A 16,084-nucleotide genomic window follows, 5' to 3' on the forward strand; every position below is an offset into this window, starting at 1 on the left:
CGGGCAGATCTTCTGTTGCAGCAACAGGGGATGGTTCTCCACCCGAACCTGTCCAATCTCCGCCTTCATGCGTGGAGATTGAGCAGCAGCAGTTGATGACTTTTGATCTTCCACCAGAAGTCTGCGATGTTATCTTGGCAGCCAGGCGCACCTCCACCAAAATGGTATACGCCTGTCGTTGGCATAAATTTGTGGCATGGTGTACCAACAAATCTGATGAACCCCTCTCTACCCCTCTATCTGAGGTTCTTTTGTTCATTCTTTCTTTGGCCCAGCAGGGCTCTGCTTTGGGCACCCTTAAATGTTATTTATCTGCCATTTCGGCCTTTCTTAGGCTACCTGATCAGCCCTTACTCTTTAAATCTCCTATTGTGAATAGATTCCTTAAAGGTCTCACACATTTTTTTTTTCCACTCCATTTATCATGCCTCAGTGGGAACTCAGTCTTGTCCTTACTTACTTAGTGTGTACTCCCTTTGAGCTGATGCACAATTGCCTTTTACGGCTCCTCACTTTCAAGACTGTCATTCTTGTTGCCATCACTTCTGCTGCAGAGTGAGTGAGTGAGCAATCATATTTCAATATATCAGTATTTTGAATTTTTTGTCATAATTGTATGCAAGAGCCCTTATTCCCTACGAATGAGACCCCATCACTTTCTCTATTTAGCCCGTTCTTTCACTCCAGCTTTGTTCAATCTACTCAATTCTTTCAAAGTTGTGTGTATTACTGCATGATTATTTTTCACCCATGTTAAATATTTTTCTTCAAATTACTTTCATGTTTACATGTGTCAATGTTGTTCATGTGAAGCTCAGGGAATCATTCCATTGGAGCACAGCTACATCTCAATTCAGGTACCTGTATCGGAAACCAATTTATTTACATGGTTTTGTGAGTCCTTTCTCGAAGACATGCTGTTAAAAGTGATAAGGGTGGCCCAATACTAGGCCTGGGAGAAATTTTATTTCCGCTGGAGTAATCAGAGTAATTTCAGTAATTACGCATTACTCCTTTGATGTGAAATTAGGAAAAGTTAGGCGATTATGCCATATTGAGTAATTAAAAGGAGTGTAGCGTAAAAATCCTACCGCAGGAGCACAAGAATAACAAACTAAGGGGCAGATTTATGAAAAGTGGCTATGCACCTAGTGCAGCACCACTTTTCTTGCGCTCCTTAGTGCCACCCTAACGCCATCATGTGTGCACCTTATTTAAAATACAGCGCACCATAGCAGTAGTCAGGGGTACTAGTGTCATACTTTTTGACACCACTCCTGTGCTTTGCAGGATTAGCGTCCAAAATGTCGACGCTAATCCAGCAAAGCACTCCGCAGCCCATTGAAACCAATGGAAGCCTCCTTTTAACGGCTTCTCTGAGCAGGCATTAAAAGTGCCAAAAAAAATGGCACACGGAAATCTCTTAGATTTTCTTGCTCCATTTTTTTGGCCCCCCATGCCCACTTTGCATATAGTATGCAATTGGTTACAAAGTGGAGCAATGCGTGCATTTTGCCTGTTAGAAATGGGGTCTTTGGTTGACAGTCAGGTTACCCCCTGTTCAAGCAAGGACCCTCACTCTAGTCAGGGTAAAATAGAATCACCCTCAGCTAACCCCTGCTTACCGCCTTGGTAGCTTGGCAGAGCAGTAGGCTTAACTTCAGAGTGCTAGGTGTAAAGTATTTGTACCAACACACAGTAACTTAATGAAAACACTACAAAATGACACAAAACTAGTTTAGAAAAATAGGAAATATTTATCTAAACAAAACAAGACCAAAGCAACAAAAATCCGGCAAACACAAGTGAAGTTATGAATTTTTAAAGATTAAAATAAAAAATAGCGCTTAGAAACACAAAATGCTTCGATGAGGTGTTAACACGGCATCGTGACGGAGTCGTTCCCAACCAGCCGACACCAGCAACGCCGGACACGGAGTCGCGTAGACCCCCAATTACATTACCTTTGGAGAAGAGTGAAAACAAGTCGATGCGCGAAGTCGGGGATCGCGGCGTCTGTGCGAAAAGTTGAATCTGCGCACTTCAAGTGGCGTCGTTCACTGCTTCCACGGAGTCACGGACTTCAGCGGGGCTGCAGCGGTGTCGGGCCTGCGAAGGTCGTTGCGTTCCAGCGAAGATCACGGAGTCGGGTGCAGGCGGCGTCACCAGATTCAGCCGCGGCGTTGGTCCGAAGTCGTCCAAAGTCGATTTCCTTGGGTTTCCACCAGCTTTCCTTTCAAGGGCCCAGGGACTAGATAGGGCACCACTTGTTAGAGCAGGCGTCTCTCCAGAGACTCCAGGTGCTGTCAGAGAGAAGTCTTTGCTGTCCCTGAGACTTCAAAAACAGGAGGCAAGCTCTAAATCAAGCCCTTCACAAAATGGAAGGCACACAAAGTCCAGTCTTTGCCCTCTTACTCTGGCAGAAGCAGCAACTGCAGGATAGCTCCACAAAACACAGTCACAGTCAGGGCAGCTCTTCTTCCTCAGTTCTTCTCCAGGCAGAGGTTCCTCTTGTTTCCAGTAGTGTTCTAAAGTCTGTGGTTTTGGGTGCCCTTCTTATACCTAACTTCTCCTTTGAAGTAGGCCTACTTCAAAGTAATGTCTCTTTTGAATGTGAAATCCTGCCTTGCCCAGGCCAGGCCCCAGACACTCACCAGGGGGTCGGAGACTGCATTGTGTGAGGACAGGCACAGCCCTTTCAGGTGTAAGTGACCACTCCTCCCGTCCCTCCTAGCACAGATGGCTCATCAGGAAATGCACACTACATCCCAGCTATTTTTGTGTCACTGTCTAGTGTGAGGTGCAACCAGCCCAACTGTCAAACTGACCCAGACAAGAAATCCACAAACAGGCAGAGTCGCAGAAATGGTATAAGCAAGAAAATGCTCACTTTCAAAAAGTGGCCTTTTCAAACACACAATCTTAAAATTAACTTTACTAAAAGATGCATTTTTAAATTGTGAGCTCAGAGACCCCAAACTCCACATGTCCATGACCTATGAGTGGGACAGGCCTTGCAACAGTGAACGATGAATTTAGCAATATTTCACTGACGGGACATATAAAACACATTACTATGGGGGTCATTCTGACCCTGGCGGGCGGCGGTTGCCGCCCGCCTGGTGGGAACTGCCATTTGGCCGCACTGCGGTCAAAAGACCGCTGGTGCCATTCGGACCTTCCCACTGGGAAGGTAGTGCCCGCCGGCCCAGCGGGAAGGAGCCCTGCAACACAGAAGCCGGCTCCGAATGAAGCCGGCGGTCTTGCGGGGGTGCGACGGGTGCAGTTGCACCCGTCGCGCTTTTAACTGTCTGCTAAGCAGACAGTGCTAAGCAGACAGTGAAAAGCTTAATGGGGCCCTGTTAGGGGGCCCCTGCACTGCCCTTGCCAGTGGCATGGGCAGTGCAGGGGCCCCCAGGGGCCCCTAGACACCCGTTACCACCAGCCTCTTCCTGGCGGTGACAACCGCCAGAAACAGGCTGGCGGTAAGAGGGTCAGAATCCCCATGGCGGCGCTGCTTGCAGCGCCGCCATGGTGGATTCGTCCAGCCGGGGGTAAACCGGCGGGAAACCGCCGGCCCCGGTTTTCTGACCGCGGCTTTACCGCCGCGGTCAGAATGGGCAAGGAAACACCGCCAGCCTGTTGGCAGTGCTTCCGTCATTCGCGGCCCTGGCGGTCAAACGGAATGACCCCCTATATGTCCTACCTTAACCATACACTGCACCCTGCCCATGGGGCTACCTGGGGCCTACCTTAGGGGTGCCTTGCATGTAAGAAAAGGGAATCAAATCAAATCAAAACATTTATAAAGCGCGCTACTCACCCGTGAGGGTCTCAAAGCGCTAGGGGGAGGGGATTACTGCTGCTCGAAGAGCCAGGTTTTGAGCTGCCTCCGGAATGCAAGGTGGTCCTGGGTGGTCCTGAGGTTGGCGGGGAGGGAGTTCCATGTCTTGACTGCCAGGTAGGAGAAGGATTTCCCACCTGCCGTGGTGCGGCGGATGCGATGGACGGCTGCGAGTGCGAGGTTGGCAGAGCGAAGTTGACGGGTGGGCGTGTAGAAACTGAGGCGACGGTTGAGGTATTCGGGTCCCTTGTTGTGGAGGGCTTTGTGTGCGTGGGTGAGGAGCCGGAAGGTGATCCTTTTGTTGACGGGAAGCCAGTGCAGGTGTCTCAGGTGGGCGGAGATGGGGCTGTTGCGGGGTATGTTGAGGACCAGGCGGGCGGAGGCGTTTTGTATTCGCTGCAGACGTTTCTGGAGTTTATCAGTGGTTCCTGCGTATAGGGTGTTTCCGTAGTCCAGGCGGCTTGTGACGAGGGCATGGGTCACAGTTTTTCTGGTGTCGGCGGGGATCCAGCGGAAGATCTTTCGGAGCATGCGGAGAGTGAGGAAGCAGGAAGATGATATGGCGTTGACTTGTTTGGTCATGGTGAGAAGCGGGTCCAGGATGAAACCGAGATTGCGTGCGTGGTCTGAGGGGGTTGGTGCGGTGCCTAGGGCTGTGGGCCACCAAGAGTCGTCCCAGGCGGACGTGGTGTTTCCGAGGATGAGGACTTCCGTTTTTTCTGAGTTCAGTTTCAGACGGCTGAGTTTCATCTATTCTGCGACGTCTTTCATTCCATTTTGCAGGTTGGTCTTGGCACCAGTGGGGTCGTTGGTGAGGGAAAGTATCAGCTGAGTGTCGTCGGCGTAGGAGGTGATGATGATGTTGTGTTTGCGTACGATGTCGGCGAGGGGGTCAGGTAGACATTGAAGAGAGTCGGGCTGAGCGAGGAGCCTTGTGGGATGCCGCAGATGATCTCGGTGGGGTCTTAGCGGAATGGAGGGAAGTAGACTCTTTGGGAGCGGTTGGAGAGGTTTAGGCCTGGCAAGTGGGTACACTTGCCAAGTCGAATTTACAGTTACAACTGCACACACAGACACTGCAGTGGCAGGTCTGAGACATGATTACAGAGCTACTTAAGTGGGTGGCACAACCAGTGCTGCAGGCCCACTAGTAGCATTTGATTTACAGGCCCTGGCACCTCAAGTGCACTTTACTAGGGACTTACCACTAAATCAAATATGCCAATCATGGATAAACCAATTACATACTATTTTACACAGAGAGCATATGCACTTTAGCACTGGTTAGCAGTGGTAAAGTGCTCAGAGTTCAAAAGCCAACAGCAACAGGTCAGAAAAAAAATAGGAGGCAGGTGGCAAAAAGATTGGGGATGACCCTGCATAAGCAAAAAAGTCCAACAGCGCCACTTTGTAAATATGGCGCAGCATTTTTGGCCTTCTAATGCCAAATTACCGTCAACAAAATGATGCTGATGTGGCGTTAGAATGGCATAAGGCCCTCTGAAAACTGGGCCTAAAAGCGTGCAAGTGGCTGAAGGGTATTGCTGTTCATGTCCTTCAGCATTTTGTTATTTTCTTGGTGCAAAATGCATCCTCTGTGCCATTTTGAACACAACAGTGCATTTTGAACCAAAAAAACAGAGCTAAATGCTGCATTACACTTCTCATAGAACTATGCATAATTACTCTGAATTTTGTGAGAATTATGATTATTAATGCTAGAGAGAATTACGCCAATTATGCCTTTCCTTATCCAATATTCAACAAGTTGCACTTTATTTTTTCTAGTAAATGCCAATTTTTCATGAAGGTTTTTTACACTGCATGTTTGGATTTTTCACCGAATCCAATTTGAAACACAACTTAGACATAGCAGCCAACTATTAAATAGCTGTCATATATTTAAAATGGACATTGCAAACCCAACCGGTCCTTCTTTCCCAGCGGTTGCTTGATGCTGGTATTAGATTTACCAGTGCGTGCAAAATTGAGCCACAAACAATGCTAAAGCTAATATGTGTAATTTATACCTAGTATACTTCCAAGATCACCTCCTAGTATCTAGACACATCATGACAGTAATCTAAGAACAGGTTAACAATAAGTATACAAAATATCATTGTTCGACTGCAAAAAGACAGCCTCTCTCTACACGTTACTCGCTAAAGAGCTATAACCTCTGCTTTAATCAATTTGACATAAACGAACAATTAAAATTGAGAAAAACTAAAACATATACATCTGTATGTAGAACTTCCAAAAAGCTATGAACATCTGTTATTCAGCATGACATCACTTCGAAAAATAAACACGCCTGGAAATTTTGTTTGAAAGATAATACTATATTTTAACTTTTCACCTAACGCATCAAATAAATTCAGAATTCTGAGGTAACAATAAGGTTTGGTATTACAAGCCAATGGAAACTAGAGCAGTACACGCTACTATCTGTAACTGATTGTGTTGGATGTAGGGCTTACAATCATGGTTTGCCTACTCACTCTAGGTCCTTCATCGAGATGTCCAACAACTGCTTATCCAGAGATCAAACCAAGCAGGTCATCGAGTCCATGTTTCGTGAGGCAGGATTCCAGGATAAAGAGGAACTGACCTGGGAGGACTTTCATTACATGCTGCGCGACCACGATAAGGAACTCCGCTTCACCCAGCTACGGTTCAAAGGTTAGCATGAAAAGGTGACAATGCAGGTGGAAAATATGGCTGCTGTTAGCATGCACTGGAAACCGGTGGATTCATGTCAGCCAATAATATTTCAAATAATGTGGCACTGCTCATGAAGCACCTTTCCTTTGGACTTCCATGAAAAAAAAAACACACAGTCCATTTTCTTCCCTTTGTATTTTCAAGTTGTGTTTCTTGTAAACTCAGTGTCCTCTTAAAGGCGTTCATTTGGACAATAAATTGTCCCTTAGTCATTGAGGCAGAGGCTTCTGTCAAGCAGCGTAAGTATTGGCCCTCACTTGCTCAATTTCACAATTTGACAAAAATCCTCTCTCAGCTGCGTTTCATTTGTGAGCCTTCGATATGTTTATAGGACATCTTCCTAGAGCGGGATTAGTGTAATAATCTATTTTGAGGAATGTGGTGTCCTCCATGCAAGGCTTAATGGTGTATTACTACCAAGAGAACACCACACTTCATGTCTGCAAAGTTCACAACTTCCGGTTGCTCTAGGCACACCTGCAGCCAAGACACCATCAGAGAGAAAACAAAGAAGTGGAAAAACAATACAATTATCTTTTTCCATGTTTGCATCAAGGCTCTGGAACAACATCCATGTATCCTTCAGGACCTCCCTTGCTACACAGCAGGAAACAGTACTGATACCAGTTACCTCTCCAGTCTCTCATGGACTGTACCCTTGCCTTTGACCCTATACAGTGCTCCTTTATCATTTGGCAAGGTTTGCACAATGCCAATAACACATAATACACAATAAAAGTTACCATCTGGAGTCCCCCATCTTTAGATTGAATAATTGTGATGCCCCGAAACTACACCAAGGGCCACCTCAAATGCATCCATTGGGCTGTAACTGCTCCTCGGTGCACATCCCCAGCTAGCATAGACTTACATTTGTTTGAGGTTGAAGGGGACTTGGACGAGAGGCACACACAACAGGAAAGCAGAGCTGTGGAGATTCGGGAAAAAGGAAGGCTAGCCCGCAATTAGACTGACTGTTGTTTTCCAAAAGATTTCGCTGTCATCCCCACATTCTCTGCATGAGGACCATGTGACCTCTTTCAGGGCAAACATGCATGCACAGATCATGGTTCTCGCCATATTTAGGAAGAACAGACCACCCTAACTTACAGCTTCATATATTTGAGACTGTGTTCATAGAGCCTACATTGGGCATTCCAGGCGCAGTTATTGTGGTAAAATCACTTCTGTCACAAGGAAGACAAAGGTGTGCCGAACCCTGAAGTGCTGCTATAGTGGCAGATGTTTTATTTTCCCTTGAGATAGAGAGTATCCCTATGGTGGAAGCCACCTAAATGGGGAAACTATGGTCCTGTGTCTTGGTGTTTCCACTGCAAGCGTGCCAAGAAGCACGGATGCATTTGTAGTTCTAGTATTCTCATGAAAAGTATCCATTAAGTGTTGCAAGTATTCTCCCATCATGCCATGTCCATTTCTAAACAGCTCTGTGTAAAACTGTGCAGAAGTAGACACCACTAAAATGGTAACTGCCCTGTAAGGATAAGTTTCGTGGCAGACTTGAAAATGTTTTTTGGCTGTCTGCTCCATACACATGACTGAAAGAATCAGTGGCGTTTCTACTGTCAGGGCATTTTTGCAGGATTCCTGTTCGTGTCTTCCTCGACATCTTAGTAACATTTGTCAGCTTGCACACTGAACCATTTACTGCATGTACTGCATGTGTTAAAGGTGTAGTGCATGTTGCATTGGCATGCATGTGCTACACTTGACAGTGCGGGAAAGTCTTCACACTGCCTAGGAAATAATTAAGAAAGCAAAGAAAAGTGTTCAGCAGGCAGTGAAAAAAAGAATAAGAAAAAAGTGATATAGAGCTTTCAAAGAATACATGGGAAGGATATAAACGAAAGAATGACACATTGAAGAGATCGACAAAAGGGGTGATAGAGAGTAATAGCAAAAGCAAACAAGAAGAGTAATGAGAGTGGAAGAGAAATAAGGACAGAGAAAACCAAAATAAACTGTAAAAGAAATAGTGAAAGAGAAAAGCAGCAATTTACTGGCCGAATGTTTAATAATAGGAAGAGGCGAAATTTCATTTATGCCAGCTTAATCCCATGTATATTCCAGATTTTCACATTAAGGCCCAGATTTATGAAAAGTGTCGCTTTTCATGCGCACCTTAACGCCCCCCTCACGCCACCATGTGTGTGCTGAATTTAAATTACGGCGCAACATGGCTGTAATCAGGGGGACTAGCATCATAATTTTTTATGCTAGCCTGAAGCACCCAAAGGCTCATTGAACACAATGGGAGACTCTTTTTAACGCCTGCACTTAGCAGGCATTAAAAAATGCCGAGAAAAATGGCGCTAAGGAATCTTATAGGTTCCTTTGTGCCATTTTTACCCCCCGAGCTCCAGAACGCCTTCCCTTGCATACATTATGCCTGGCGTATGCCTGGCAAAGGCATAATGTGGCGTAAGAGGTTACAGAGTGGCACAATGCAAGCATTGCTCCACTTTGTAAATATGGCACGGCATTTTTGCCCTTCCACTGCCACATTAGTTTGAAAAAAATGAATCTAATGTGGAGTTGGAATGGCGCTAGGCCATGTTAAATGTGGATCTAAGAATGTTATTCTAAAATCCTGGGATTACGCCACTATCCCACGTTGCATAAATGAGAGTTTGGGCAAAAATCCTATTGGGGGAACATGGGAAGAATGCAAATGACCCGAACAAGAGTGGATGTTGTTCACATCGTGTGCAAGACTGCAGGAAATGAGTACTCACAGCATAAGTAGGCATTTTGCATTAAAAAATAGTGAAAAATTTCGAAAAAAGCAATTCACGTTATAATATGTAATTTGGAATTATTGTTTACGCAATTTGTGTAATTTCCAATGAGGAGATTATGCAAATTTCGGCCAGGTATACATTGTTTATTAAAACGCAACATTAGCTAATCATTCCACTGACATACCTTCAGACATACCTGCATTTATAAACCAAAGTGCCCCTGACTCAACTTGCAGCTATCTCGTTCTCGGTGCTTGCCACCACCAATTGCTTTTATCTGCCTTCAGCTGCTACCTCCCTGTTCATCCAGCCCAACATAGTGCAAGCAGGAGTGTGGCTGAAGTTGTAAATCCAGCAGAGGCACAACGAAGGAGAGGTGTGGCGGCAGTGCTAATGCCGCGGCTGGAGGGTTGAGTCGGAGGAGTTTGCTGTGGGAAAACAGGGCTGATTGCAAAGGCCTCCTGACCTTTTGCCCCCATTTTTCACTTTTTGCTGGTTTATTCCTGACTCTGATGGTGCCCTGGGTACTGCTAACCAGTCCCAGGGCCTGTGCTTTGTGTAAAATGAGTATTCAAATTAGGGTAATAATAATTGGCTAAGTAAACCTACCTATAAGTCCCTAGTATATGATAGGTCATGGAGGATTAGGGACCCCAGCATAGGTTGTTCCCCCATAGGTGCACTGCTGAGGTGGTCAGTATAATTTTAAAGCCAGGCCTGCTTTGCTGGCTGCTTTTAAATTAAAGTTACACGCAAATTCTACTTTGGAATTAAAAGTAGTTCCATAGTCTTAAACTACCTTATTTTTACATATAAGCCACCCCTAAGGTGTGCTCTATGTGCCCCTAGGGCTGAGTGCTATGTAGCTATAAGCAGGGACCTTATAAAAATAGCTTTTATAAGCCCTGGTGAGGTAAAACAGCCAAATTTGTTTTCCCCTCATTGTAGTGAATGGCCTCCATAGGCTAGAATGGGGAGACTTTATTTTAATTTTAAAAATCCCCTTAAGTAAAAGATACATCAAGTTTAGTATCAAATTATTTTTTATAATAAATCCAACAACTTCCATTTGTGGGATTTAATATAACTTGTTCAGGTAAAGAGTTTTAAACTTTACCTGAAAAGTTGCCAACTTCAGTCAAGCAGTGTTTGTGCTGCTTTGCTCTGATTGGCCAGGCTGCCTGGATGAGGTGTGAAGTGGACTAGGTCAACACAAAGAGATGTGACTATGGGAGGAGATCTTCCCTCAGCAGATGGAGAGGCGGGAAGGGAGGAGGGCTGCTAAACTGGTCTTCAAAGGCAGGGAAGGACATTTGGAGCAACCCAGCACCTCCCTCACATCCTGCAAACACAGACAATTACAGTAGATCCCCCCTTGATTAGATTAGGAGAGGGCAGGAGAAGAGTGTGTTTAAGGTTTTTAGCCACACCAGTGGGTTGGCTCAGCCGGATGTAACCTCCAAAAATCAGTTTCAGCCATGATGGATTTTTGGGGAATGTTGCTACCTGGGATTTATTTTTGCCACACTTCCCAGGAAGTGGTCATCACAGGGGGAAGGACCCTACATCTGACTGGAGAACCAGGCCCCCCCTGTTTTTCACCCAGGAGCAAGGATAAAATTGGCAGACCTGCACCCACACCTCAGATCCTTACCAGATTCCAACAAGTAAGAACTACAGAAGAAGAAGGACTGCCCTGCTGGGCCCTTGGCCTGCACCTGGGCACTGCACTCTGGAGGATTGCACCAGCTGCACACTTGGGCTCCACTACAATAAGGACTTTGCCTGGCTTCAACTAGTTCAAGGAGGTACTCCCTGTTTGTTACAGGTGAAAATTTGCTAACCAGAGTCCCCTGCACCAACTCCTAAAGAATCTGACCAGCTGACCACTGTCCAGTGGCCAAAAAGGAGTTTGCACCAGGTGCATTCTAGGAGTTGTAGTCTGCAGCCTCCAGGAGCATCTCAGAGCTTCTGAAACCTTGGGGTGAGCTGTGGACCTCAAAAGAACCTTAAAGGAACAGATGGAAGAATATCCAGAAGTTTGGAGAACTTTTGTAAAAAAGCTTCATAAAGGGACCGACCCGACGCAGCAACTCAAGCCGGCTTGCCTCAACCGCGACCCGTCCTGACTTGCAGGCTCTTCCCAGTGAAATCTCCAAAATAGTTACTAAGTCCGAATGTCTTAAGTTGACCGGGACCTCCCAGGCAGTGTATCTGGGCTCCAGGGACGTCAGATCAAAATTCAGGTTTGCCCCAGTCAAAGGATTTTCATTTTGAAAAAACGACTAAGTCCAAAGGTAAAAATCTCCACCAAGGGCTACCGTGACGCGTATACGAGGAAGAGTTCCAGGAGGTCAGATTGGACTGGCGACTAAGTCATTTTTCTGGAGATTTTCTTCAGCAGGACCAAGTGCGAAGGTAAACTTTGACCGAGGCCTCTGCCAAGCTGTAGCCGAGCCGGACTCCACCGCGGTCGGCCTCAAACTTTGACTTTGTCCCGGTCGAGGTGTGACCAGATGACCAGATTGGAACTATTCGTTTCTAAGTGCTAAAAAGCATTAATTCTTTAAAAATTCTCACCTCTGGTTCCCCTTCTCCAATTTTAATCGTTTTGGTGTCATTTTAAGGATAAAAATCTAATCTATTTTTATAATTTGGTGTTGGATTTTTATTGGGTTTTATGTTTTACTTTTTTACTGTTTTATGATTTTTAAATGCTTTACACATATGTCTCCTAAGTTGAGCCTTGTCGCTCGTTGCCAAGCTACCAAGTGTTGAGCTAAGTTTAATTTACTGAGACCTAACTGGACCTAAGTGGAGGTCAGTGACCTATTGCTAAGTGCAGGTATCTTACCTGCCCTTACCAATAACCCATTTTCAACAGTTGGAGACAGCCGTGCTAGACTCCAGTGGGTTTGTCTCCCTCTGCGTGCTCCCCCACCTTCACCTCCAACCACAGCCAGTATAACTCTACATCATGGTATGCAGTTTTTCTCATGGTAGCAGAAAGCGGATTGAGTCAGCGCAAGAGAAGAGATTCGTAGAAGAGGCAATGGAGGCAGCTGCCTGGCATCTGCTGCTCCCTTGATAGTTCCAGAGGTCCGGCTCCCTAAAAGTGCAGTGGGAGGAGTGTCCCTCTGGTCAGAGGTCGGCCCAAGATACCGAGCAGCCCGAGGCGGAGGAAAGTCTCGCTGGTTAGTGGTTGGGGATCTGCCTGAGTTGCTGAGAGGCCTGAAATGTGAAACTGCTTGAGGTGTAGATTACAGGGTTGAGACCACCAGCAGGAGACTCCAGCAGGAGTTTAGGGGAGACCACAATGACGCTGCAATGAAATGCTGCAGTGCAGCTCAAAGGTACAAGGCTTTGAGAGAGTCCTTTGGATCCCTGTGGAGTGCGCCCCCCGTTTGCTCTGCCCTTGCCCTTTTTTGCACAATCTGCATACTTTCTGCTTTCTGTTATAATCACCGGAAGTAACACTCATTTAATCCTCATTGAACCCTTATTGAAAATTGCCTACCTGAGGATTGGGGGGGTTGGAGGCCTAGTGATCACTACCTGAGGAAGCTGGTGGAGGCAAGTGACAGTGTGTAGGGTGGTTGTTCAGCGACATCACATTGGATTGAGCCCAGTTACACTGTTTGTGAAGCTGGTGCATTCTCCCTCCCTTCCATTCACTGTAACTTGGTATTCCTCTAACAAATTTAAACAACAGTTGGTTCTACCATTCAGTGTCCGTGGGCCCAGAAAGAAGGGTATGGAGGCGCCTATTATTCACTGTAACTTGGTATTCCTTCAACAAATTAAAACAACAGTCGGTTCTACCGCTCACAGTGTTGATGGGCCCCCAAAAGACAGTCCTCCCCTCTGAGGCACCAGATCAAGGGAAGTGGGGCTAGTGGGTCATTAAGAGCTTTGAAGTATTAGTGTGCAAACAAAATTACTGAACAGGCCTAGGATAAGGAAAAACCAGGTAACAGCTTGTCCAGAAGCTCTTGAATCAGAAGAGGAACAATAGAAACCCAATGGTAGTCAATATAATTAAACCACAGAGGTCCACAGTAGTTCTTTGATATTGCCAATACAGATAATTTTTAGAAAAGTGGACCCTAATCATAAATGTACCCTTCATAAAGATCCAGTGGCAGCATTCAATTCAACGACAGAAAACCTTACAGGTCTTCAAAATTCACTTACCCCCTAAAAAACTGAATCAATAATGAAACAAGACTAACGGTGTAGAGCCCGCAAATGACATAAAAGATAGTTCAACTAATTGTAATAATGATTACACTAATGTGCCAGCTTTGAAAGTTATCACAGTACAAGCCCAGGTGCACACTTCAAATCATGCCCCTTTGATGCCTAGCCAAGTCTAATTCAGAAAGCCCCAAAGATAGCCATCTGCACCGCTGTGGATTATACTCCTGCCTACGCTCGATCTCAATATCAAATAATATGTACGTTGTTCAGGCCATGGATCTTAAAACGATCAACTTGGCCGATGACTCCAAAAAGCAGGAGCAACTTGTGACCAATGTACCAACTATTTCTCAACAGGTTATGCAGAAAGTATTCCCCTAAACGCAATATCATCTATTAAAGTACCCGGCACTTCTTCAACTGAAGCATCTTTAAGACATAGGGGCAGATTTAAGAGCCCCTAGTGCCTCCTTGCGCCACATTAGCCTAATTTATTTTATGCTAATGTGGCCGAACGAGGCCAAAATCGTCACACAAAATTTACAAAGTGGGCAAAGCATGCATTGCGCCACTTTGCAACGCTTTGCGTTACATTATGCATGCGTCAGGCACAATGTATGCAAAGGGACCTTCCCCCATGATGGTGGCCGAAAAAATGGTGCAAAGGAAATCTAAGAGATTTCTTTATGTCATTTTTTTTTGCACTTTGAACACCTGCTCAGAGCAACCTCTGTTTACAATGGGCCTGAATGGGCTTTGCAGGATTAGCGTCAACGTTTTTGGTGCTAATCCTGCAAAGCTCTGAACTAGCGTCAATCATTTTGACGTTAGTTCCCCTAACTACTGCTATGGTGTGCCGTACTTTACATACGGCACACCATGGCCGATGATAAAGATGATAAAGACACAGCCTCTCAGGAACCTAGGCTCGAAAGTTGAGAACATTCTGGGTCTCTATGTATCATTAAGTACTTTACAAACTTCTACTGAGGCTCTTTATAAGCACTCAGACCAGTTGGTTATTCTGGCCGATTTTATTAATTTGATGGCTTCATAAGATGTATAAACACTAGGCAGGAACAACTAACGGACTTAATAATTAGGGTCAAGAACTTCATTTACTGTTATAAATAAACCGTGCTTGTGGCTCTGTCTTTGACAAATTAAGCACTTTAATTACCATCTTAACAAGTATTATAGAACTAAAGAAATCGTCTCTGACTGATGAAGTTGCAAATGACAAACAAACACAAGAACCAATTAAGCCGACCAAAAAATTGAAAGTTGAGCCACATCAATCTCTAAGGGTTAACACTCCGACTGTTGATGCCTCAAAAAATTCTGAAGAGCTCAAGCAGAGAGAGGCTGCATCGCAACCAATGCATAGGATACTACCAAGCGGTGCAAGTCCAAATGAGCCTGAGGTTTGGCCTAAACCAAGAAACAGAAAAAAATCGAGCCAAGAAGGCTAGGAATAAATACCAGCGCACTGTTAAAGAATCCACTAGAATCCGTCTAATATTTATGACAACGCAGGACCAAAGTAATGCTATTAATGTGTTGTGTTGTGCTGGGAATTCCTAGGAGCCTGGAACCCGGTCCACACTGGTGTTCCAGCACAGAGAGCCTGGAGCCTTGATGTCACTGAGGTTCCAGAGTTTGAGAGGGTGGTCATTCGATGGCGGTTGGTGGAGCTGTCAAGGTGTGCTGCTTTGGGTTGGTTAACCTAATAAAGCTTCCGTGTTGTAACTACAGCCTCTGCTTCATAACACTGGTGACGAGGGATTAACCAACCCAGAACCCACGAGTCTTTACCTGAAGAAGTCCGTGACCCGTATTCGAAGGGATTTCTGACATCAGCTGGATCTTGATGAGAAGTTTCTGTTGCGCTGTTGTTCGTCTGGTGAGCTGTTTCAGTTCCCCTCGACTAAGTGGAAATTATTCTGAGTGGTGTGTCACCAGATCTTCCACCTTTGGCATTTCTCCTGTTGATTGCACTCCGATGTGCGAGCGGAACAAGTGGCGCAGAGAACATGCCTGATGTAGCAAGTTGCAAAGAACATTCCTGACGTGGCAAGTTATTTTCCCCTTCTTTCTATTCCGTGAGCAAAATACTGCCGTATTTCCTTTGGGCCACAAGTGAAGTAATTCTCGCGCGTCATGCCTGCGTGAGCATCGCCGCATGCTCGGTATTCTATATAGACTGGGGGACGCGTTACTAAGCAACAACGTAACGCTAAGCAACAATGTAACGCGCGTCCCTGCGTGAGGATCGCCACGTGTTTTGTATTCCGTATAGTTTGGGGGACGCGTTACTAGGCAACAACGTAACGCGCGTCCCCATAACTGAATACGGGCACAAGCCCAGACCGTGTTTTCTTTTTCTACTATTGTAGACGCGAGTGAATCTCCGCGCGTTTCATCATCTGAGTGGTCTGGGAGACGTGTTACCAAGGAACAACGTAACACACCTCCCGATCACTTTATGCAGTCAGAAGACTAGACCACGTTTTTCCTTAACTACTACAGGAAGCTATCCTCAATTACGCAGTCTTGA

The 16,084-nt window shown here is 45.6% G+C and overlaps 1 protein-coding gene across 3 annotated transcripts in view; it reads left to right on the top strand.

Annotated features, from left to right (window-relative positions):
* Positions 1–16,084, top strand: part of LOC138283999 (dual oxidase 1-like) — a 785,394-nt gene that overhangs the window by 608,473 nt on the left and 160,837 nt on the right. For all 3 annotated transcript variants that reach the window (XM_069222331.1, XM_069222330.1, XM_069222332.1), the window contains exon 21: positions 6,351–6,526. In XM_069222331.1, the coding sequence (XP_069078432.1) occupies positions 6,351–6,526 (176 nt within the window). The remainder of the gene's footprint in view (positions 1–6,350; positions 6,527–16,084) is intronic.

This window comes from Pleurodeles waltl, chromosome 3_1, assembly GCF_031143425.1.
Source record: "Pleurodeles waltl isolate 20211129_DDA chromosome 3_1, aPleWal1.hap1.20221129, whole genome shotgun sequence".
NCBI classification, from domain to species: domain Eukaryota; kingdom Metazoa; phylum Chordata; class Amphibia; order Caudata; family Salamandridae; genus Pleurodeles; species Pleurodeles waltl.